The sequence below is a fragment of the Meles meles genome, chromosome 15 (genome assembly GCF_922984935.1).
Source record: "Meles meles chromosome 15, mMelMel3.1 paternal haplotype, whole genome shotgun sequence".
Taxonomy (NCBI): Eukaryota; Metazoa; Chordata; class Mammalia; order Carnivora; family Mustelidae; genus Meles; species Meles meles.
The window spans coordinates 26,050,274-26,072,907 of NC_060080.1; the positions used below are offsets into that span (position 1 = coordinate 26,050,274).

Sequence of the window (22,634 nt, forward strand, 5' to 3'; positions counted from 1 at the left end):
AAATGCCAGAAATTTTTCTTTTTTTTTTTTTTTAGTTTTTAAATTGAATTGGTTCACAAGCAGTCTATGTGCATGATCATTTAGTGTCTTTAATAAATATCTGTATAAGTTTATGGTTTTTAAAATTTTTTTTTGTTTCAGTTATAATTGTGTTTATTGATGCTGAAATTTTGCCATTTGTGGCCAGTGAAGTGCTCCTTTCTTAATTGTTGTTGTCTTTCTATACATATTATGCTTTTGTTAGCTTTTAGTGTGATAAATATTCCAGTCTTTGTGTATTTCAGCCTGAAATCTGAAATCAGCCATTTTTAAAGGGTGTTTTTAGAGCAGAATCTGGGCACTGTATTATGTTTGTGCATTTTGAATAACTTCTTTGGCTTCTCCAGTTGCAATAAGCACTTGCGACTAGGGCCTTGCAAGTGACCTAATTATTCTAGTTTGTGCTTTTGTTGCAAAGTTGCATTGGTTTTCAGCAGTCTTACCTCATTCTTGTTTTTCCAATCTGCTCTAATATTTTCAGGTTTTGATCTTCAAGAATCTGAACATTTTTAGTAAAGTAAACTATGTTGTGGTAGAAGTGCCTGTAGTTTGAAAAGGACAACACTTTATAGTGATAACAGTTTATATGTTGCGGACTGAGCTTTAAACTTAGCCATAAAATATTATTAACTCTTAATTTTTAGTGATATTTAATGGGGAATTCTTCTCATTTCTATGTTTTGAGGACACTGCGTAGTGAATTGATTGAAGGAAAGTGTTATAATTTTACATTTATTTTGTTTTATTTTTAATCCTTAATAAACTTGTGATTTTCCTTAATTAGAAGTTCTTCCTCTTTTTCTTTTCTCTATAGCCTCAATAACCAGCTTTCTCACCGTGTTAGCTTGGTATCCCAACACGTTGCTCCGGACATGGTGCCTTGTGCTTCACAGTCTAACACTCATGACAAATATGCAGCTTAACCGTAAGTGTAAACATTTATTCCTTTACATCTGATTATTCCTTTAAATCTCTTTATTCTTCCTCTCAGATTCTTTAGATTTTTCTTTATTCTTTATTCTTCTTTATTCTTTATTCTTTATTCTTCCTCTCAGATTCTTTAGATTTTTCTAAGAAGTGATGCAGTCATGAGAAGATTCAATTCCTTATTTGACTGTACCTCTTCTGATTTTGTTCTTATCTATCTTAGGCTTTGTTCTTACTTTGATAATATACTCTCATCTACCATCATGAGTTCTATCATAGTTCTGCTTTCTTAAAGCTTACTACTTCTTAAAATGAAACTGATTGCTTTTAGAGTACAAAAATCAAATGTTTACTGTTTTATGTTATTCTTTTTAAAGTAGCTTTATGCTTAAAAAATGATTTATTATATTAAGAACATGCATGATTAGTTTACCCCATCTAAAAGCTCTATTCATAGAATATAATTGCTTTTTCTCGGATTGTGGTAATAGGTTTTCTACTTTCCTTACTCCACCCCATTTTCTTCATTATAATTAAGATAGTAAAATGATTTCTGCATCTTTTTAGCTAGAACTTTTAGTGCTTTCTAAGGTTTTATGTACCCTGAAGTCATGGCGATAATCCTACATTATCTTCTATAGTGCCTGTTGGTTTTATTTTTCACATTTAGGTGTGGGTTTTTTCTGGGATTCTTTTTTTTTTTTTTTTTTTGACATGTAGAGAGAGAGAGATCACAAGTAGAGCAGCAGGCAGAGAGAGAGGGGGAAGCAGGCTCCCTACGGAGCAGAGAGCCCAATGCGGGGCTCGATCCCAGGACCCTGAGACCATGACCTGAGCCGAAGGCAGCGGTTTAACCCACTGAGCCACCCAGGCGCCCCTTTTTCTGGGATTCTTAAGATTGTTGTGAGGTAGGGATGAAAGTTCACAGTAGACAGTAAAGACTAGCCATTTATGAATTGAAATCATTCTGTCTATACGTTATGATAAGAGGTGGGTAAATTTCATCCCCATTCTGTTTGAGATTAATTTCATTAAATAGAAAACTCTGTCACATTGATAAAATGTGTCAGTTTAAATCACTGTTTAGCATCAAAGTGCTATTCCTTTTTTTTCGTCTGGAATCTGTTTTCCAAATATGGGATCGGAAACATCACTGTCTCTTCATATTGAAGATAGATTTAACTCAAAGGATATTTTATTCCGTTCAGAAAACTGGTGTGTTACGTGTGTATCATTTAACAGTGTACAGCCATTATACTACTGAAGTGCAAAAGTAAGTAGTTGTTGCCTGGATTTATCTTAGAAAGCAGGGTTGAGATTTACCCAAAAAGGGGGTACCTGGGTGGCTCAGTAATTAAGTGTCTGCCTTCAGCTCAGGTCATGATCTCAGGGTCCTGAGATCGAGCCCTGCATGGGGCTCTCTACTCAGCGGAAACCCTGCTTCTCCTTCCCCGACTCCCCCTGCTTGTGTTCCCTCTTTCACTTTGTCTCTGTCAAATAAATAAAATCTTTAAAAAATTATTTAAGAAAAAAAAAAAAAAAAGATTTACCCAGAAAGTAGACCCCTATTTCTTTTTTTTTTTTTTATTAAAGATTTTATTTATTTATTTGACACAGAGAGAGAGAGAGAGAGATCACAAGTAGGCAGAGCAGTAGGCAGGGAGAGAGGAGGAAGCAGGCTTCCTGCTGAGCAGAGAGCCTGATGCGGGGCTCGATCCCAGGACCCTGAGATCATGACCTGAGCTGAAGGCAGAGACTTAACCCGCTGAGCCACCCAGGTGCCCCGACCCCTATTTCTAAAAGAGGGAAATAATTACCAAGAACAGGCTCTTCAAAAGGTCAGTAAGCATTTAATTACTTGTTTTCCACTTGACTGTATACTAAATAAGATGCACATTAAACCAGATATTTTTTAATAGGTAAGAGAAGGAAGATGGATGAAAATAGGGAATGAGTCCAACCTAGTCAATACAGTAGAAATTCAGACCCTTTTAATAAACTAACTCCCAAGGTGCCTGGGTGGCTCAGTCTGTTAAGTGTCTGCTTTTGGCTCCAGTCATGAACCCTTGCATCCCTTGCATCTGGCTTACTGCTCGACGGGGAGTCTGCTTCTCCCTCTCCCCCTTGCCTCTCTGGTGTTCACTGTCCTCTTTCTCACCGTCTGAAATAAATGAATAAAATCTTAAAAACAAAACAAAACAAACAAACAAAAACCTAGCTTCCAGGAATTTGTGAGTTTTCCTTGAAACCAAAAGATACTTTATATACTGTATTTCTTTTGTTTAAGGGTCCATTTGTAAAAAGCTTTTTTTTTTTTTTAAATGTTTTACAGCAGGTTCAAGCAATGCCATCGCAACTCAGGAGAGTACTGCTCATCTGCTGGTTTCAGATCCAAACCTGATTCATGTCTTAGTGAAATTTCTTTCTGGCACCAGTCCACATGGAACAAATCAGCACAGTCCACAGGTACGATGACTTTTGAAAACTAGTGATAGGCCCAGATTATTCAATAAACACTTTGGTAAAGAAAAACTTAATGCGTGTAGGGGCACCTGGGTGGCTCAGTGGGTTAAGTCTCTGCCTTTGGCTCAGGTCATGATCTCAGGGTCCTGGGATCGAGTCCCGCATTGGGCTTTCTCTTGGCAGGGAGCCTGCTTCCTCCTCTCTTTCCCTCTCTGCTTGCCTCTGCCTACTTGTGATCCTTTTTAAAAAAAAAAAAAGGAAAGAAAAACTTAATGTGCCTAATATGTAAAATTTTTATTGCTAAGGTATTGTTAGTATTTTATGTATCAATGTAATATAAAATGTTTTGTATAATATATAATAGCTATATTGAAACTGAAACATAGGAGGTAGTAAATTTTCTTTTGGATTTTTATGTAGGTATTTTTGGCATTAATTTTGGATGATTTGAGAAACATTCTGAAAAGATACCTGAAAGGGAAGCATTTCAGAAATTTTAGAATGAATAAAGGTTTTACAAATAATGTACCATTTTAATGACCTCTATGTCAAGATTAATAATTTACCTAACTTAGTTATTTTGAAATATTAAATATATTGTTGAACAAAAAAATAACAAGAAGTATTGCTCAGAACTTCCAAACATTTTTAGTCTTACTATAAGCTTCCTTTATAGCAATTAATGTCTTGCTACTCTGTACTGTTTGTAAAATATTTCTACTTCATTTTATTTCTTTTTATGTAAAATACGTATTGTGTTGATGGTGTCTTTTCAGTGCAGGTTATGCAACATTACTGTCTTTTTAAACTTACCTTCTTAAATTCTTCTCTGGATTTGCCATTAGACAAATTCTCATTTAGCTGTCTACTCTGTAATAGTACCATCTTTTCTAATGTTTCATTTATTCAGCAGGCTTTTAAGAGGCTTCTGTGTGCTAGGTCCAGGTGTTGTTCTAGGCGCTGGTGATATAAGTCATACCAAACCATGTCTCTAACTTCTTACAGCTTAAATTCTGTTGGATATGTTTAGGCAGTACTCTCACACTACATATACTTTCATTTTGCAGATCGCAATAAAACAAATGACAGAAGGATGAAAATAAGAGCGGAAACTATTATAGTTAGGTGGGGCCAGAATGTTGGTGGAAGCAGAGGCCTATTATCTGGGGATTATTGTACATAGAGATATATGAATTTGGAATGTGAAGATTCCTGGGATCATTGATTATAATAACTTCATTATTTTACGTATAAGAAAAGATGCATTATCTGCATTGCCCACAATTACACAACTTACTAGTAGTAGATCTAGGTGTTGGAGAGCATGCTATTGTATAAAATAGAGTTGTTTTCTTCCTGCTTTTGTTTTTTTAAAGGCAGAGTAAAGTTACTGAAAATCAAACTTTCCTCTGATACCTTCATTGTATGCAGGAAGTTTGGTTAAGCATGCTATGATTTGTGTGCTCAGTATTAGAAATTAAGTTTATCTAACTTTAAAACAGTTTCAATTATATTACATTTTATTTTACCAAAACTCCTGCAGGTTTTTATGATCATAGCAAATAGGGATAGAATAAAATCACATGGAGAGGTGTTACAAAACACTCAAAAACATACCTCATGTTACTTAGTGTGGTTCTCACCATTTCTTTCATTGGTGAGACAGAAGTTTGGGAAAGCATTCTTTTATGAATTGGTACAGCTTTGTTTTTACCTTTAGAGCTTTTTCTTTGTGCTTTTGTTTTTTTCATTCATGGTAGTATTAGAAGCATGACCATTTGTGGATCACTTAACCTCTTTGAGTGCTTCTGTTTTGAAATGGATAATAAGGGTGTTTGTGAAAATCAGTGCAAAAGTTCTTTGTACTTTTGAAGACATTATGAAGGCATTTCTTGTGTAATTCGGGTGGTTCTTTTTTTCTGTTTTGAGTTCTCTAAACCTACGATAAGTTCTAAACCATAATGATAAAGTTATTGATACTAGAATTTATGATTTTCAGTTTTAAATATGTCCAGACCTAAAAAAATTTATTGGTTTTCTGCTATCACTGTTTATATTTTTGTTATTTATATGAAAAGTTAAAAGAGTATAGTGCTTGATTTCACACTTGATAACATTTATAGAATTATTCATTAAAAATTATAAGTAAAACATTTTCCATTCTCTTCAGGTTGGTCCAACAGCTACACAAGCTATGCAAGAATTTCTTACCCGGTTACAAGTGCATCTTTCTTCAACATGTCCTCAAATATTCAGTGAATTTTTGCTCAAGCTAATTCATATACTTTCAACAGAAAGGTAAATTTCAATGGATACTTAAATCCTGATATAGAAGTAATATGTGATCCTTCAGATAAACTCTCCCTTACCATTTGTTGTGGGGTTTGTCCAGAACAGATAAGGAGTATAGTACGGATTAAGGGGGAGGGGCTAAGGGTTTATCCATTTCTCTCCTGACTGTTTTCATTCCATTTTATTATGGCTCTCTCGGATTCCTGAACTCTGTGAAAGATACACAGTGCATCAAATCTCTACTTGATTTAATGATTTTATAGATTACTGAAATTTACTTGAAGCTGTTTAAATTGTTCTAGAATACAGAGAGAGTATTAAAGCTACCAAGGATTTTACTTGAAACCAGTATGTAAGAAAACCTGAAAAAAAAAAAAATAGCTTAAAAAAGAAGATTACAGGGATGCCTGTGCGGTTCAGTCAGTTAAGTGTCTGCCTTTGGTTCAGGTATGATCCTGGGGTCCTGGCATTCAGCCCCACACTGGGCTCCCTGCTCATGGGTGTCTGCTTCTCCCCCCACCCATACTCTGTCTCTCAAATAAATAAAATTTTTAAAAAGAAGATAATTACATACCAGTCTTACAGAGAAATCATAAATAAATTTATTAACAAAATCAGGCAATATGTTAGAAGAATAAATTGTGACCATGAGTGGTTAAAAACTGTAATACATACCATATTAGTGAATCATTATCTCTATTGTAAGACATTTCATAAAATCAACGTTTACTTTCTGATGAAAATATTTTTTTTAGAGAGAGAGCAAGAGCACATGGGGGTGGGGCAGGTGGGAGGGGCAGAGGGATTGAGCGAATGGCAAATAGACTTCTTGCCCAGCACTGAGCCCAACACGGGGCCTGATCTCACCTCTCCGAGACCATGACATGAGCCAAAATCAAAATTCAAATGCTTAACCAACTGAGCCATCCAGGAGCCCCATATTTTCTGTTTCTTGAGAAAGTCTCTAGTTCTGATAAATTTGCTAGAAGCTTTTAGGTAACTTAATTACATGACTGAAACGAAATACCCAGTCTTATTATAAAGAGGGCATTCAGTTTTATCAGTAAGTGTTTTGCAGATACTTTCTATCAACCTGTGGATTGTATTTTCATTTGAACAATATCCTTGAAAAAATAAGTTTCCTATTTTGATGAAGTCTTACTTGTTTGTCAGCCTTTTCCTTTATATATTATTTTTGTGTGATTAAGAAAAAATCTTTGCTTAATCCAAGGTCAGTACAATACAAATGATTTGATACAGTTTTCTTCTAGAAATTATAGTTTTAGTTCTTACATTTAAGTTTATGTTGCATTGGGTTGAAGTTTATTCTTTTGCCTGTGGATGTCCAATTGTTCCTATGCTGTTTATTGTAAAGGCTGCTTTTTTCATTGAATTCTTTTTGTATGCATTTTAAAAATCAGTTGGCCATATTTGATTTGTACTGTTTCTGGACTTTATTCTGTAGAACTGATGTTTTTGTCTATACTTTTCCAGTACCTATTGCCTTCTTGAAATCTGGTAGTACAGTTTTTCCAACTTTGTTCTTTTTTCAGAATTGTTTTTTTGACTGTTCTTGTTCCTTTGCCTTTCCACATAAATTTTAGAATATATTTATTGATTCTTGTCTGCATTGCCCAAAATAAAACAAAATAAAACCCTTCTGGGCTTTGATTGAGAATCCATTGATCTACAGATCAATGTAGGAAAAATTACATAGCATCTGTGGATTTTTCTTTATATACAGCCATATGGTTAGTGAATGAAAACAGTCTCATTTCTTCCTTTCCAATGTGTATGCTTAGTCCCTAAGCCCTGCCCTGCCTCCTCTCTTAATGTACTGGTTAGTACTTCCAACGTGATTGACCAAAGTGGTTAAATTTGCCCTCTTTTTTTCTCATTCTTAAAGTAGAGGTCTTTCAGAAGTAGAAATGTACTAGCTGTAGCTTCCTTTGTAGATGCCTCATACCAAGTTGAGGAGGGTTTTTTTGTGTTTTAATTTGCTAAGGCTTTTAAAAAATAATGTATTATGCTTGGATTTTGTGAAATGCTTTCTCTGTATCTTTTGAAATGATCTTGTGTCATTTTTGGAATGATCTATAAATATGGTGAATTATATCGATTATTTTTCTTAAGTGTTGATCAGTATGTACTGAAGGATATACTCACTGGGTCATGAGGTTTTATCCTTTTCATACTTGCTGAGTGGAATTAGTTAACATTTTGTTGATTTTTGAATCTATGTTTTTTTGAGGGATGTTTGCATTTTCTTATAATGTCTAGTTTTTATGTAAAGTGTGTATTTTTATATATTATATTTATTATATATTACATATATCTTTTATATATATTTTAGACTCATAAATTGGGGGATCCCTTTTCTATTTTATGAAAGAGATTGTATAAAACTGGTAGTACTGCTCACTTAAATATTTGATAGTTTTCGCTACTGAGGCATACTGAGTCTGGAGATTTCTTGTAGGAAAAAATGTTCCATTTATTTCATAGGTGAAGGATGATTCAGGTTTTCTACTTCTTCTTGAGTGACATTTGGCAGTTTGCATCTTGAAGGAATTTGTTCATTTCTTCTATGTTGAAGTATTGATACTATTTCCTCATTATCCCTTTAATGTTGATAGGTTCTAGTTTGATTCCGTTTTTTCATTTCTAATTTTGATAATTTTTATTTATTTAAATAGGTCATTCTTGCTAGAAGTTTATCAGTATTACTGATATTTTCAGAGAACGAACATAAGCTTTGCCATCCCCTTCAGTCCCTTGCTGACACTTTCCAAAGTCAGCATCAGAGTCGCAGGTTTAACTCCTCAGTCCCATAAGACTGCCCTGACTTGACAGGGCACTTGTAAGTCCTAGGTTCCAGGCTATCACACTTCTGTCAGATTTGGGTACAAATCCAGAGGTTCTCACAGCACTCTCTTCAGTTTTGATAATTTGTAAAAATGGCACGTAGAACCCAGGAAAAACACTTTACTTACATTTACTGGTTTATTATAAAGTATGTAAATCAGGAACAGCCAAATAGAATAGATGTATAGGGCATTGTGTGTGGCAAGGGGGTTGAGGTGGTTGGGTACTTGTGAATGGTTTTGAACACCAAGTGTTCTATGTTATTACCCTTGCATACACCAGGGTATACCAAGTTGTTAAATATTTTAGCTGAATTCTTCTTACTCATTTGAATGTTGCCAATGTCTCTTCTCAAATTCTGCCACAAGAGAGCCAATGCTCCTTGGAGGTACCTATCTTCTCATGGATTTTAAGCTGTCTAATGGGTTTATAGACTTTATAGCTATTTTGAATTTCTCTTGTTAATTTGGGGGCACTGTACTTTCCAGCTTTTTATGTCTTAGATATGAGCAAAACCAGGGAGTGTTTAATTTTGATGCATAAGAATTATTTGACCGAATCTTAATTTTTGAAAATCATAGTTGGTAGAGAATGTTTAAAACAGCACCATTTGAGGGAATGAAAAAACAGAGTTTATTCCATTATGAGGAGTGCCATGTAATGCTGAAATATTTTAGTCTGGGGTTTCAAAATCACCTCTTCGATTTACTTGTCTTTTCCTTTTCTATTTGGAAGGGAAGTCATTTTTTATTTTGTGTAAGTGGAGAAGAGAGTAAGAATGACTCAGGAAGAGATGGAAACCATTTGCTGCAAAATGAAAGAGTGGATACCAAGAGTTTAATTGCTAGTTTTCTGGTGTTGTGATGGTTACTTTCTAAAAAGTTTAACTGGAATAATTTTTAATCTTCTTATCTTTTTCTGCAGGGGTGCTTTCCAGACAGGCCAAGGACCTCTCGATGCCCAAGTAAAGCTCTTAGAATTTACTCTGGAGCAGAATTTCGAAGTTGTTTCCGTTAGTACTATTTCTGCTGTCATAGAGTCTGTCACCTTTTTAGTGCACCACTATATCACTTGCTCAGACAAAGTCATTTCTCGAAGTGGCTCTGATAGCTCCGTGGGTGCTCGAGCATGCTTTGGGGGACTCTTTGCCAACCTCATTCGTCCAGGTGATGCAAAAGCAGTCTGTGGAGAAACGACAAGAGATCAGCTCATGTTCGATTTGTTAAAACTGGTAAACATCTTAGTACAGCTGCCTCTTTCAGACAACAGAGAATACAGTGCAAGAGTGTCTGTGACCACCAGCACAACAGACAGTGTTTCAGATGAAGAGAAAGTCTCAGGAGGCAAAGATGGAAATGCAAGCAGTAGCAGTATTCAAGGATCACCTGCATATGTCGCTGACTTAGTGTTAGCCAACCAACAGATTATGAGCCAGATTTTGTCTGCTCTTGGCCTGTGTAATAGCAGTGCCATGGCAATGATAATTGGTACGTATTGAGAATATTTAATTTTATACTTATTCCTGGTATTGTATCTCTTTTCTTGAGTAACATATAGATTCATTTTTTATCACCTTATAGTATAAAGCTACTTTATTGCAAACTTCATAGCATTAGGTAAGTGAAAACTTACAGAGTGGCTTCTGTCAATAAGCGAAACTGAAATTAGGAAGAATTTAAGTGTGAGTTTTGGAAATTATGGAAATTTTGGAAATTACTAGCCAAATAACTTATAGTTTGTTAAATTAAGAAAAAAAAAAAGTCTTCTAAGTAAGGTACCACAATTTATAGTTGTACATCTCTAATATTTTATAGATAAAGGATTCTACATCAAATTTTGTATTAGGGAACCAGTAAGGTTTATTTATTCACACTTTATTAAGAAGTGAAATATAAAATTTTGTCCAAAGTATAACAATTTCTGTGACTACATACCATTGTAAAATTTCTGTATTGTTGCATATTTGAAAGATAATCTCTTGGGTTAATTTTTTTCAAATAATTAAACTTCTGTAAATTGTGACAAAATTCATTCCAGTCAGTTTTTACTTAATTCTTTGTGTTAGGGAAACAGTCGTCGTATCTTTTTTTTTTTTTTTTTTTAATTAGATGATTTGAAGTATAGTTATGTACCCACATCACTTTCTCTCCATTTCCTTTCTTCTTCATACATAGCTAATGTGTAAGATGACATTGCTCAGGTATAGAGCAACTTCTTTTTATTGTCACCAACAATAGAGGTATCTCGTGTAAGAAGGTATCCAAAAATACGCTTTACTGAATGCTATGATAAATACCTCAGTTTCATGGATAGATAGGTAAACACATAACATACATGTGTACGTACACACACACACATCACAACTGTTAAATAGCCATCCTTCAGTGGTTTCAGGAGAAATGACTTCGAAGCTTCTATTTTAATTATTGGTTTTTAAGGATATACTTTTCAAAAAATGTGTAATCTTTTTATTTAAACTAGGAGCAAGTGGATTACATCTTACCAAACATGAGAACTTTCATGGTGGGTTAGATGCCATATCAGTTGGGGATGGATTATTTACCATACTGACAACCCTCAGTAAAAAAGCTTCTACAGTCCACATGATGCTGCAGCCAATTTTAACCTACATGGCCTGTGGATATATGGGCAGACAAGTAAGTTCAATCCAGCAACTATTTTAATAATGTAAATAGTTTGTAGCAGTGGAAATAGAGAATTATTTATAAAACAGAGAATAGAGGACTCATATCATATATTGGAAAAAGAGCAGGAGCATTAGGTGAGAACTTGTAGACAATTCCTAGAAGTTAGAATGTAGTATTTGCTAGAGTTGATACTGTCAAAAATGACTATGGTGATAGAAGAATAAAAAACATTTAACATATTGTCAAATTTTAGACTTTTCCCCCATTGTCTGAAGAAATAGTTCTTTTTTTCCCCTGCAAATAGCGTAGTTGAATACCAAAATGTTCTCTCTAGATGTTACATATGAAAATTTAATGCACCCTTTTTTCAAGCTACGTTGCATGTTTAGTTTCCTTTCAGCAGAAAGGGATTTGGGTAGTTTTAAAAGAAAAATAGGTTAAAATATTATTGCTTTTTATCTTTCCTTATAAAACGAAATTGTAGGAACCAATGTGATTATTATTTTTTTTTTAAAGATTTTGTTTATTTATTTGACAGAGAGAGAGACCACAAGTAGGCAGAGAGGCAGGCAGAGAGAAAGGAGGAAGCAGGCTCCCTGCGGAGCAGAGAGCCCGATGCGGGGCTCGATCCCAGGACCCTGAGATCATGACCTGAGCCGAAGGCAGTGGCTTAATCCACTGAGCCACCCAGGCGCCCCCCAGTGTGATTATTTTAACTTCTAGTCTATTTACTATTTTTTTTTCAAATATAGGTTTGGTTTTATTTATTTATTTATTTATTTATTTATTTATTTTGTAAAGATTTTATTTATTCATTTGACAGAGAGAGAGAGATCACAAATAGGCAGAGAGGCAGGCAGAGAGAGGAGGAAGCAGGCTCCCTGTGGAGCAGAGAGCCCGATGCAGGGCTCGATCCCAGGACCCTGAGATCATGACCTGAGCCGAAGGCAGCGGCCTAATCCACCGAGCCACCCAGGCGCCCCCAAATATAGGTTTTAAAATATACTTCTTTAAGAACTATTTTGTTAGTGTAAAATTACCATTTTCTTAAAAATTTATTGCGTATGTGTGTGTGTGTTTTTCCATGAGTAGATAGATTTAAGAAGGATTCATTTTTTTTTTTTTTTAATATTTTATTTATTTGACAGAGAGAAATCACAGTAGGCAGAGAGGCAGGCAGAGAGAGAGGAGGAAGCGGGCTCCCTGTGGAGCAGAGAGCCCGATGTGGGGCTCGATCCCAGGACCCTGGGATCATGACCTGAGCCGAAGGCAGAGGCCTTAACCCACTGAGCCACCCAGGTGCCCCAAGAAGGATTCATTTTTAAATGAAATTAGCATCTAATGGAAAACAAAGTGAATGCACATTAAGGTCAAAAATGAAAGTAGTAGGTATAGACAGATGCTTTAAAAAATATATTCTGAGTTCAGAGAGGACACTGTACTCTTCCTTTCTGATTCAGGTAAGATTTCTTATGTATTTTGGCAGATATGTTGTATATAGTGATTTAGATTAAGGCTGCCATGAATCATTAACTATAAGAGAATATTACATTTAATAAGTTTTATTGTTCTGATTCACAGGAAACTCATAATTAAGATTTTTAAGTCACAATATACTTTTTTTTTTCCCCCCTAGGGCTCTCTTGCTACCTGTCAGTTATCTGAACCATTACTGTGGTTTATTTTGAGAGTATTAGATACTAGTGATGCCTTGAAAGCATTCCATGATATGGGTAAGTTAAGTTCCAAAAATTGTCCTTTAGTATAATCATGTAATAGTGTATGATCTCGTTTTTGTAGTGCTCTGCAAAAGGTGACTCAGTGTAAACTATCTTAAGATAATTTTCATTTGGTGTTCTTTGTAAATTTAGGTGGTGTTCAGCTGATTTGCAACAATATGGTTACTAGTACAAGGGCTATTGTAAACACTGCAAGAAGTATGGTATCAACTATTATGAAATTCCTTGATTCTGGTCCAAATAAAGCTGTTGATAGCAGTTTGAAAACAAGAATACTAGCTTCTGAGCCTGACAATGCAGAAGGGATCCATAACTTTGCACCCCTGGGTAAGAAAAGAATTATTAAATCTTTTTTTTTTTTTTTTAAGATTTTATTTATTTATTTGACAGAGCGAGATCACAAGTAGGCAGAGAGGCAGGCGGGCAGCGTGGGGGGGTGGGAAGCAGGCTCCCTGCTGAGCAGAGAGCCCAATGCCGGGGCTCAATCCCAGGACCGTCAGACTGTGACCTGAGCCGAAGGCAGAGGCTCAACCCATTGAGCCACCCAGGTGCCCCAGCGATTATTAAATCTTATTGGTATGGGTTTATAGTTTATTACGTGGTATGAAGCAAAAATAGTTGTTGAAGTAAGTTGATCATGTTACAGTAACGCCAATTACAAACAATTGGTTGCTTAAAAGCAAGTTTTTAATGGTTTTTCAGCAATCACATTTGTTTTTATTTCTGAGTTAAATAGTAAAACAATTTGTCAGACTAGCAAATTCTTAGGTCAGTTTTCATTGTAAATGTTAATCAGTTCAAAGGACTTGTTCCTTCTTATTTTGAATGATTTTTTTTAAGTAGCCTCAGATTTAGTTACTCCTTTTCCCAGTTTACATAGTTTCCTTATATATATTTCTTTTCCTGTTTCTGACTCAAGAATAGTGACAACTAAGATAAAGGTGATTCTTTTCAAGTTGAAGGTTTTCTTGAACATAGTATTTTTACTTAAATTATTTGAGAGTTGTGCTAGATTTGTATTTACTGCTACTTTAATTTTCATTCAACATATGAGTACAAAGAAATTAGACCAACAGTAATGAACTGGTCACCTTGCAAGTTGACTAGCTCATGCTAAATATACTAATAAGTACATTCGTAGTATCATATGTTCATGGTTTTAGCTAATTTTTCTAGTTTTAATTATTATGATTTGAAACTTCTTGGTGTTTTATTTGGTTTCTTCTGTGAAGTTCTTTTTATATTTGAAATCTCTTCTGTAGGTACAATTACATCTAGCAGTCCTACTGCCCAGCCAGCTGAGGTGCTTTTACAAGCCACGCCACCCCATAGAAGAGCTCGCTCTGCTGCTTGGTCCTACATCTTTCTGCCAGAGGAGGCTTGGTGCGACCTTACCATTCACCTTCCTGCAGCAGTGCTTCTGAAAGAGATACATATCCAACCGCATCTTGCATCTCTTGCAAGTGAGTCATATTTTTTGTAAAGAAGCATTATGAAAATAAGCTGTAATTGAGAAACATTTAAAAATAAGGAAAATATTTGGCAAATAGTGATACACTTAGTTATGAATCCCCGATTGCTTAATTTTGAATTTTTTTTTAATAATATTCAATATTACCACCAAATCATTTCCCCTGAGATGAATCGTCATGGCTGTTCCCTTCAAACAAATAGGATGTTTCATGAAATCCAAACAGATACCTTTCATTTATATATAATTTTGCCTTGCCTTTCCTCCTAAGTTAAGCTGTAATGTTGAGATTAGTTTATACATCCGTAGATAGCAATTTTATTTTCTCTATCCCTGTCCTCAGTGCTAGTCCTATAATGTGAAATTAAATCTATTAGATGTATTAGTCTTTCCCCCCTTCCCATTATAAGTACATGTAAAGAGTATTTTATTGTAATATTTTGCATATTACAGTGTGATTTTTTTTCAATTTGTACCATTTTGAATATCATTCATTTGATGCTCTTTCATTGATAAGTTTTGTCACTTTCCAAGGTAAGCCATTCAAAAGAATTTTTAGAAAACAAGTTTTATATTAAGAGGGGCAATAACTCTTTCAAGTATTCATAAAGGAATATGAAACACTATTTTGCATTTTTTTTTAAAGATTTTATTTATTTATTTGACAGACAGATCACAAGTAGGCAGAGAGGCAGAGAGAGAGGAGGAAGCAGGCTCCCCGCTGAGCAGAGAGCCCAATGTGGGACTCGATCCCAGGACCCTGGGATCATGACCTGAACCGAAGGCAAGAAGCTTTAACCCACTGAGCCATCCAGGCGCCCCTATTTTGCATTTTTTTTATCCCCAAATTCTTTCAGTATAAATATAGTGATTTTTACAGAATTGTTGAAATTTTCACATTCATTTATGTTGCTGATTAATTCTCATTGTTGTCAGATGTCACTCAATAATTGGATGAAGAACTGTGGGAAACTTTTTAGATCCTGGCATATGTGGAAGAAGAAATGTTCCACTTGCAAGATTCGACTACTGTTAATTTTTTTAGACTACTGTTATTTTTTAATATACTTGTGGCATTCACGCTTAGATAAAAACCAATGTAATGAATATAATGGCAAAAGGAAAATTTGTGAATTCATAGTGTTTTAGCAGATCAAAAACTGTTGTATTACATAGTAAAATATAAGTATTAGATGTAGAGGAAAATCAAAGATGAGGAAGGAATTGATTTTATTTAGAAAGAGTTAAAGAGTGGTCCATGAACATCGTGGCTTTGATTTGCACATGGGAACTGAGATAGGAAGAGTGTTACAGTGATAAACTCTGTTCATTATAAAAAATCACTAGTTTTGGGGGCACCTGGGTGGCTCAGTTCAGTTAAGCAAACTCTTGATTGTGGCTTAGGTCATGATCTCAAAGATCATGAGATTGAGCCCTGTGTCGGGTTCCACACTGGGCTTTGAGTCTGCTTAGGATTCTGTCTCCTCCTCTCCCTCTGCTTATACCCCTATAATGCCCCCACTCCTTTTCCCCCAACCCACACCTACCCTACTCATGCACACGCACGCACGCATACACACACACACACACACTCTCTCTCTCTCTCTCTCTCTCTCTCAAAAAAAAAAATCACTAAGTTAGGTGTGCCTACTATAACTGTGCTTAATAAAACATTTTGGTGTTAATATTGGATTGGAGCAGAAATTGAAGATACGTTTTGTTCCACTGGAAATAACATAGCCTTTAGAATCAAATATGGGCTTGAATATAAAATGTGCCATTTGTTCATGTGAGAATTTGGATTATTTAATCTCTTTGACTTTGTCAATTTGTGTAAAATTTGGATAATACTTTTCTCAAAAGTGAAGATTAAATTTCAAAATTGATAAGACTTATCTAGTTCTTGGTGTAAACCTAGCATGTAATTGGCATATAGTTAAAGTTACTTCCTAATTTTATAATTGAAATTAAAATTAAGATAAATGTTCTAAGGTCATTTTAGTTAATAGCTACATTTCTTTTTTTTTTTTTTTTTAAGATTTTATTTATTTGTTTGACAGACAGAAATCACAAGTAAGCAGAGAGGCAGGCAGAGAGAGAGGGGGAGGCAGGCTCCTTGCTGAGCAGAGAGCCCAAAGCGGGGCTCGATCCCAGGACCCTGGAATCATGACCTGAGCTGAAAGCAGAGACTTAACCCACTGAGCCACCCAGGCGCCCCCCTCCTTTTTTTTTTTTTTAAGATTTCATTTATTTGGTAAAGAGGACAGACAGCAAGGGAGTGAACACAAGCAGGGGAAGTGGGAGAGGGAGAAGCAGGCTTCCCGCCAAGCAGGGAGCCCGATGCGGGGCTCTCTTCCAGGACCCTGGGACCATGACCTGAGCTGAAGGCAGATGCTTTAATAACTGAGCCACCCAGGCACCTCCCACAGCTACATTTCTTATATGGGGTTCCATGTTATGTTAGAAATAATTTTCCCATATGACTTCATTGAGTCTACTTAAATTTTTTTTTTAGATTTTTTTTATTTATTTATTTGACGGAGAGAGAGATCACAAGTAGGCAGAGAGGCAGGCAGAGAGAGAGGAGGAAGCAGGCTCCCTGCAGAGCAGAGAGCCCGATGCGGGGCTCGATCCCAGGACCCCAAGATCACGACCCGAGCCGAAGGCAGCGGCTTAATCCACTGAGCTTCCCAGGCACCCCGAGTCTACTTAAATTTTAGCAGAAAATTATTTAAAATAAAATCATCTGGATGTTTTCGTTAAATTTTGAAAGGGAAATAAAATATTAGAGGCAAAAGCAGCTTAACTCAGCTGTATTAAAAATCATTGCAATATGGTAGTACTGAAATAATGAGTTGGTAGAAAAGCACTTTGTTTTTTTATATTTTTCTTTCCCAAATGATATAACAACAGTAAACCATGGCATATTAATAAAATATCCCACATTGCTGGTGCTAATTCTGAGGGAAGTAGAAATAATAGAGCAATTGCCAGTTTGGCAGGTTTTTTTCTTGTGAAGACTCAAGAGTGTACATGTGTATTTTCAGTTAACCTTTTGGTTTTAGGTGAATGTTAGAATTTTTAAAATACTCTTTCTGTTATATTGTAAATCTCATATTTTATGTTGGAAAATAGTTCCAAAATCAGTTATTTTGAAAGTCATTGACAAAGTATGATGTGGCATATAAATTTTCTTTTTGCAAACTCATAGTGAATATAACTAAAAGCTTCTGTTTTACTGGGATTTCCACTCAACCCTGAAGTCCAGTTCACATTTTCTTTAGTAATTTTTGAATATTCTTTTCCTACAGCCTGCCCATCCTCAGTGTCTGTTGAAGTGAGTGCAGATGGGGTAAACATGCTACCTTTGTCCACTCCTGTTGTCACAAGTGGTCTCACCTACATAAAAATTCAGCTGGTAAAAGCTGAAGTAGCTTCTGCTGTCTGCCTTAGACTTCATCGCCCACGAGATGCCAGCACATTAGGCCTTTCACAAATTAAATTACTGGGCCTCACTGCTTTTGGTACCACTTCTTCAGCAACAGTTAATAATCCCTTTCTTCCATCTGAAGATCAGGTATCCAAAACGAGGTATGTTATGTATCTCATTTTTTAAAAAAGCTTTCTGAGCTTTTTATGAAATTATTTATTCTGTGGCTTCTTTTTTTTTAGGGCTTAGGAAGTTCTCTGCTCCATAGGTAATTTATATAATACCATAGTTCTATTTTGTGCAATAGAGATACTAATTCTGTAGAACTGGAACTTGAGGCTGGTTAAAATTGAGATTTATGTGTGTTTAATTCTTGAGATTTAGACTGTAGGTTTACAGTGTGGTATATATGGGTATGGGTTTCTCTTCTTTGGATCAGTCTAATATAAGACTTCCCAAGTGTCTGTCACTAGGATAGATCTGGGCCATACAAATTGACCATATGAACAGAGACCAGTCACATGTTAGTTCCTAAATGCCAATTGATAGAAGGGTTAGCTTGGAATCCTACAAATTGACCAAGTAAACCAAGACCTGAATATATCCTTTTATTCACATTCATCTGGTAAATTTTGATAGTTGAAAATTTTATAGACTGGTTCTGTTGGAAGTTTTGCCTGATAAGAAAATTTAGGGTTTTTGTTTTATTCTCAAGCTGCCAAGACTTTATAATTTTGTACAGCTCTAATTTTACGCAGTTTGAATTTAAACATATAAACATATGGATACATAAAAACATTTTCTGACTAATTTAAAAGAGAAGCATGTAGTTCCTAAATGGGATTAGTGGTTATGTATCGTTTGTTATGGAGAAAACTTACTGTGTTTAATTCCTTATTGATCTTACAGAATTTTTTTGTTTACACAGATTGCTGTTATTTATGAGACACAACATGCTGATTTGTTTTATTTTACCCCAGAAATAACCTGAGCTGCTTAAATTTACCACATAAGCCATTTTGTGTTGTATATTTCAGTATTGGATGGTTACGGTTATTACATCATTGCCTTACTCACATCAGTGATCTGGAAGGAATGATGGCCAGTGCAGCTGCTCCCACTGCTAATCTGCTACAGACTTGTGCTGCCTTGTTGATGTCCCCATACTGTGGAATGCATTCACCTAACATCGAGGTCGTGCTTGTAAAGATAGGACTGCAGTCCACTAGAATTGGCCTGAAGCTTATAGACATACTTCTGAGAAACTGTGCAGCATCAGGCAGTGATCCTACAGGTGACAGTTAACTTTGATAGTTTAAGTTATACCTGTCTGCCAAAGAGTGACGGTTGAATTATGTGATCTCTGTAATTCAGCTTGTTTCTGAAATTAATTTCCTTTATGGTTTCAATGTTTTAGGGGTTGGTTTGTTATTTTTGTTGCAATTTATAGAGCAGTTATTTTTAATTAACAATTTAAAATTAAATTGAGCAAGTCTTCTTATAACCCATTTGCTGATCGAGCAAACTTTCTTTTGGTTCTTATGGCAAGATTTGAACAGCCCTTTACTTTTTGGAAGACTGAATGGACTCTCTTCCGATTCTACAATAGATATTCTTTACCAGCTTGGAACAACTCAGGATCCTGGAACAAAGGACAGGTATACGTTGATCTTGTTTTTTGTTTAAGGACACACATACACACAGTCACATGGTAGTCAGTATTACTTGTAATTCTTTCTCCTTAGAGCATTTCATAAAGGTTAAGACTGTTGATACATTGCACAGTTACCTGTGTGCTTTACCTGATACTACTTCTAGAGATTTTTGTGAACATTTAACATAAATCTTTATGTATTTGGACATATTTTAAGCAAATTTGAACTCAAATAGAATTTTTAATATTATTTTTTGATTGGAATGAAATAAAATATTAGGTATTTCTATGTGACAGGGTTGTGATGAGATCTTTATAAGTTGTAATGGTCTCATAATCATACTTCTGTCTTTGGTAGTATTTACTAACTGTGTCTGAATATAGGAATATTGTGTCCATGTTGGGTACAAAGACTGTTTTGACAATGGTGATAGTATTTGTTTTGATTGCTTATTATTATTTATAATATTCATTGACAGCTTTTCATTACACTCTGCATTTTTCTCTCTCCTGCCACAAAGTTAAACACTGTCATACCAAGTAAATAACATCTAAACATTTCACCTAGATATTTAGTGATGTTTTAGTGTAGGTAATTTTTAGATGAGTTTTACTAATATAGTTCTTTTCCTTGGTGTCTTCTACCTTCAAATTGATAAGACTTCCCAAGTATTTTTGAAACATATTTTTATTGGTAAATTTTTGAGTGATGATTTGGCATTTTCTTTGATATATACCCTTTATATCAAAGAACATTTTTAGAGTACGTAACTCTATAAACAAATAATCTTTTGGGGCGCCTGGGTGGCTTAGTGGTTTAAGCCTCTGCCTTCGGCTCAGGTCATGATCTCAGGGTCCTGGGATCGAGCCCCGCATCGGCCTCTCTGCTCAGTGGGGAGCCTGCTTTCCCCTCTCTCTCCTCCTGCCTCTCTGCCTACTTGTGATCTCTCTGTCAAATAAATAAATAAAACCTTAAAAAAAAAAAAGAACACAGATTTGTATTTAAAAAAAATAATCTTTTGTTTTCTGAGTTATGTCATCCTTTAATATTTTGATTAGCATTTGAGAACATTAGATATTTTATTAATTTACATATAAATTACCAAATTATTAATTTTTGCGGGTACTTAACTCATAAGTATTTACTAAGTAGCTGCTATATGCCTGGCCAGATACTAGATTGACCAAGTTCATTGAATCCAGCTTTTGGTTTGAGGAGTCAGGATACTGTCATTCACAAGGGAAGATTTACATAGGTCAGACTTGGGAGTATATAGTAGAGCGTCAGGCATGGAAGATACCTCGTAAATATTGATACTTTAACCACTGATAATGTATGGCTTTTATATATTTTAGACTAGTTGCTTTCATATTTTCTGATTAAAAATGTTTAAATGACATTTAACCAAGTAAACTTATTTTCATCATGACTTCAAAATATTAAATAAGCTGACTTCCATTAAGCTTTTTCCCTTATATAAATTATGTGGTCATTATATTTAAAAATAGAAATTTAAAAAAAGGTTTTTTGATAAAAGAAATTTGTGCCAAGTTTGAATTACAGTGATTAATAGGGTTAAAAAGAATATAAAAAATGAGTTTTAAATATTTTTCTGGAACAGTTTTCTTAAAATCTCTTACAGTTATTTGATTCTTTAGTAGTTTTATGTTTTTTATCATAAGAAAATTGCTGTGAACAAAGTTGTTTTTACTGCATAATACCTTTAAAAATGTAACTGTTTTAGAACTGACATAATAACAAGATTGTTGGCTTCTATGGATTGAGAAAATCTTATTCCTCCCCAATTGCCTTATCTCTCTTCTCTTTTTCTGTCTTCTCTTAATTTACTGTCATACAAAATTAATTAGCATTGTTTACTTTACTACCCCCATTTCTTTTATCCTGAAGCAAAGAATCTTTTGATCTAAACTAGAAATGTGAAAACAAACAAAAATATAAACACCATATTTCAAGAACTCTTATCCTATTTTCTGTATTTTACATAAACTCCAAAGCCTTATTGCTTTAAAAAGTATTGTTCTCAATCAGTAGCCCCCTGCTCCAGGGTATTGAGGGTAGGGTGGCACTTGAAAAGAAAAGTACATATGTTGGGGTTTTATTCTGTTTTCGCAGTGAAGGGGGATGGGTGGCTACTACTGGTATTTAATAGTTGGGGGCCACAGCTATGGCACATGCCGTATTGCATGAGATTCTGCACCATGAAGAATACGTACTAGATTACTGCTCTCGGTTGTGTGGATTCATTACAAGATAAAATTTACAAGAGTGAATTTATTAAGCTTTGTATCCTGTAATTTCAGGTAGTGCAAGGTTTTGTGGTTTTTTTTTAACAAATGAGTTAAGATTAATCAGTGTTTATTTGTAAAATTACGTTATTTCAAACATTTTCATCAGTTGAGATTAGTAAGGTTATGGGAAAACTAGAACTACCACATTCTTTCTCCTTATATAACTTCCTTTTCCTTCCTATCTTAGATTAAAATTACCGAAAACAGTTAGTATATTATTCTCACATATATGTTGCTTACATGTAATGGTGATGTTATCCAAATTAAATGTTGGTTGTGGTATAATTGGTTATTTGAATTTATTTTCTTTTAAGAATCCAGGCCTTGTTAAAATGGGTCAGTGATTCTGCAAGAGTGGCTGCTATGAGGAGAAGTGGCAGGATGAGCTACATGTGCCCTAACTCTTCCACAGTAGAGTATGGTCTTCTCATGCCATCTCCTTCTCATCTTCACTGTGTGGCGGCCATTCTCTGGCATAGTTACGAACTGCTTGTAGAGTATGATTTACCAGCACTGCTGGACCGAGAGCTCTTTGAGTAAGTATTATTTTTGAAATCCTTTTTTTCCCCTGTACTAGATAAAGCTTTATAGGTTTTCACTTGATGAAACAGTATTTTGTATGCCTCTTTGGATAATAATAATACTTTGAAAGTAGTATTTGAATATAGTTAGGTATAGTTTTGAAATTAGGTGTCACACAAATTTAATTAATTTATATTCATGTCATTGCCTGCTTTTCCCACCTAAAAACAGTGTTTTAAAAAGTATGTGTTCCTCCAGTTTGTAGTAGTGTTTA

The 22,634-nt window shown here is 35.0% G+C and overlaps 1 protein-coding gene across 13 annotated transcripts in view; it reads left to right on the forward strand.

Moving 5' to 3' along the window:
• The window catches only part of BIRC6 (baculoviral IAP repeat containing 6), a 235,501-nt gene that overhangs the window by 124,212 nt on the left and 88,655 nt on the right, over positions 1 to 22,634 (forward strand). For 12 of the 13 annotated variants that reach the window (XR_006815144.1, XM_045979752.1, XM_045979760.1 and 9 more), the window contains 12 exons: positions 854 to 964; positions 3,299 to 3,432; positions 5,600 to 5,727; positions 9,511 to 10,073; positions 11,068 to 11,243; positions 12,871 to 12,967; positions 13,106 to 13,300; positions 14,236 to 14,436; positions 17,756 to 18,035; positions 18,912 to 19,168; positions 19,424 to 19,532; positions 22,153 to 22,374. Coding sequence is in view for 12 of the 13 variants with exons in the window: in XM_045979752.1 (XP_045835708.1) it covers positions 854 to 964; positions 3,299 to 3,432; positions 5,600 to 5,727; positions 9,511 to 10,073; positions 11,068 to 11,243; positions 12,871 to 12,967; positions 13,106 to 13,300; positions 14,236 to 14,436; positions 17,756 to 18,035; positions 18,912 to 19,168; positions 19,424 to 19,532; positions 22,153 to 22,374 (2,473 nt within the window). In the remaining variant the exon portion in view is untranslated. The remainder of the gene's footprint in view (positions 1 to 853; positions 965 to 3,298; positions 3,433 to 5,599; positions 5,728 to 9,510; positions 10,074 to 11,067; positions 11,244 to 12,870; positions 12,968 to 13,105; positions 13,301 to 14,235; positions 14,437 to 17,755; positions 18,036 to 18,911; positions 19,169 to 19,423; positions 19,533 to 22,152; positions 22,375 to 22,634) is intronic. The other variant, XM_045979750.1, reaches the window with a different exon arrangement.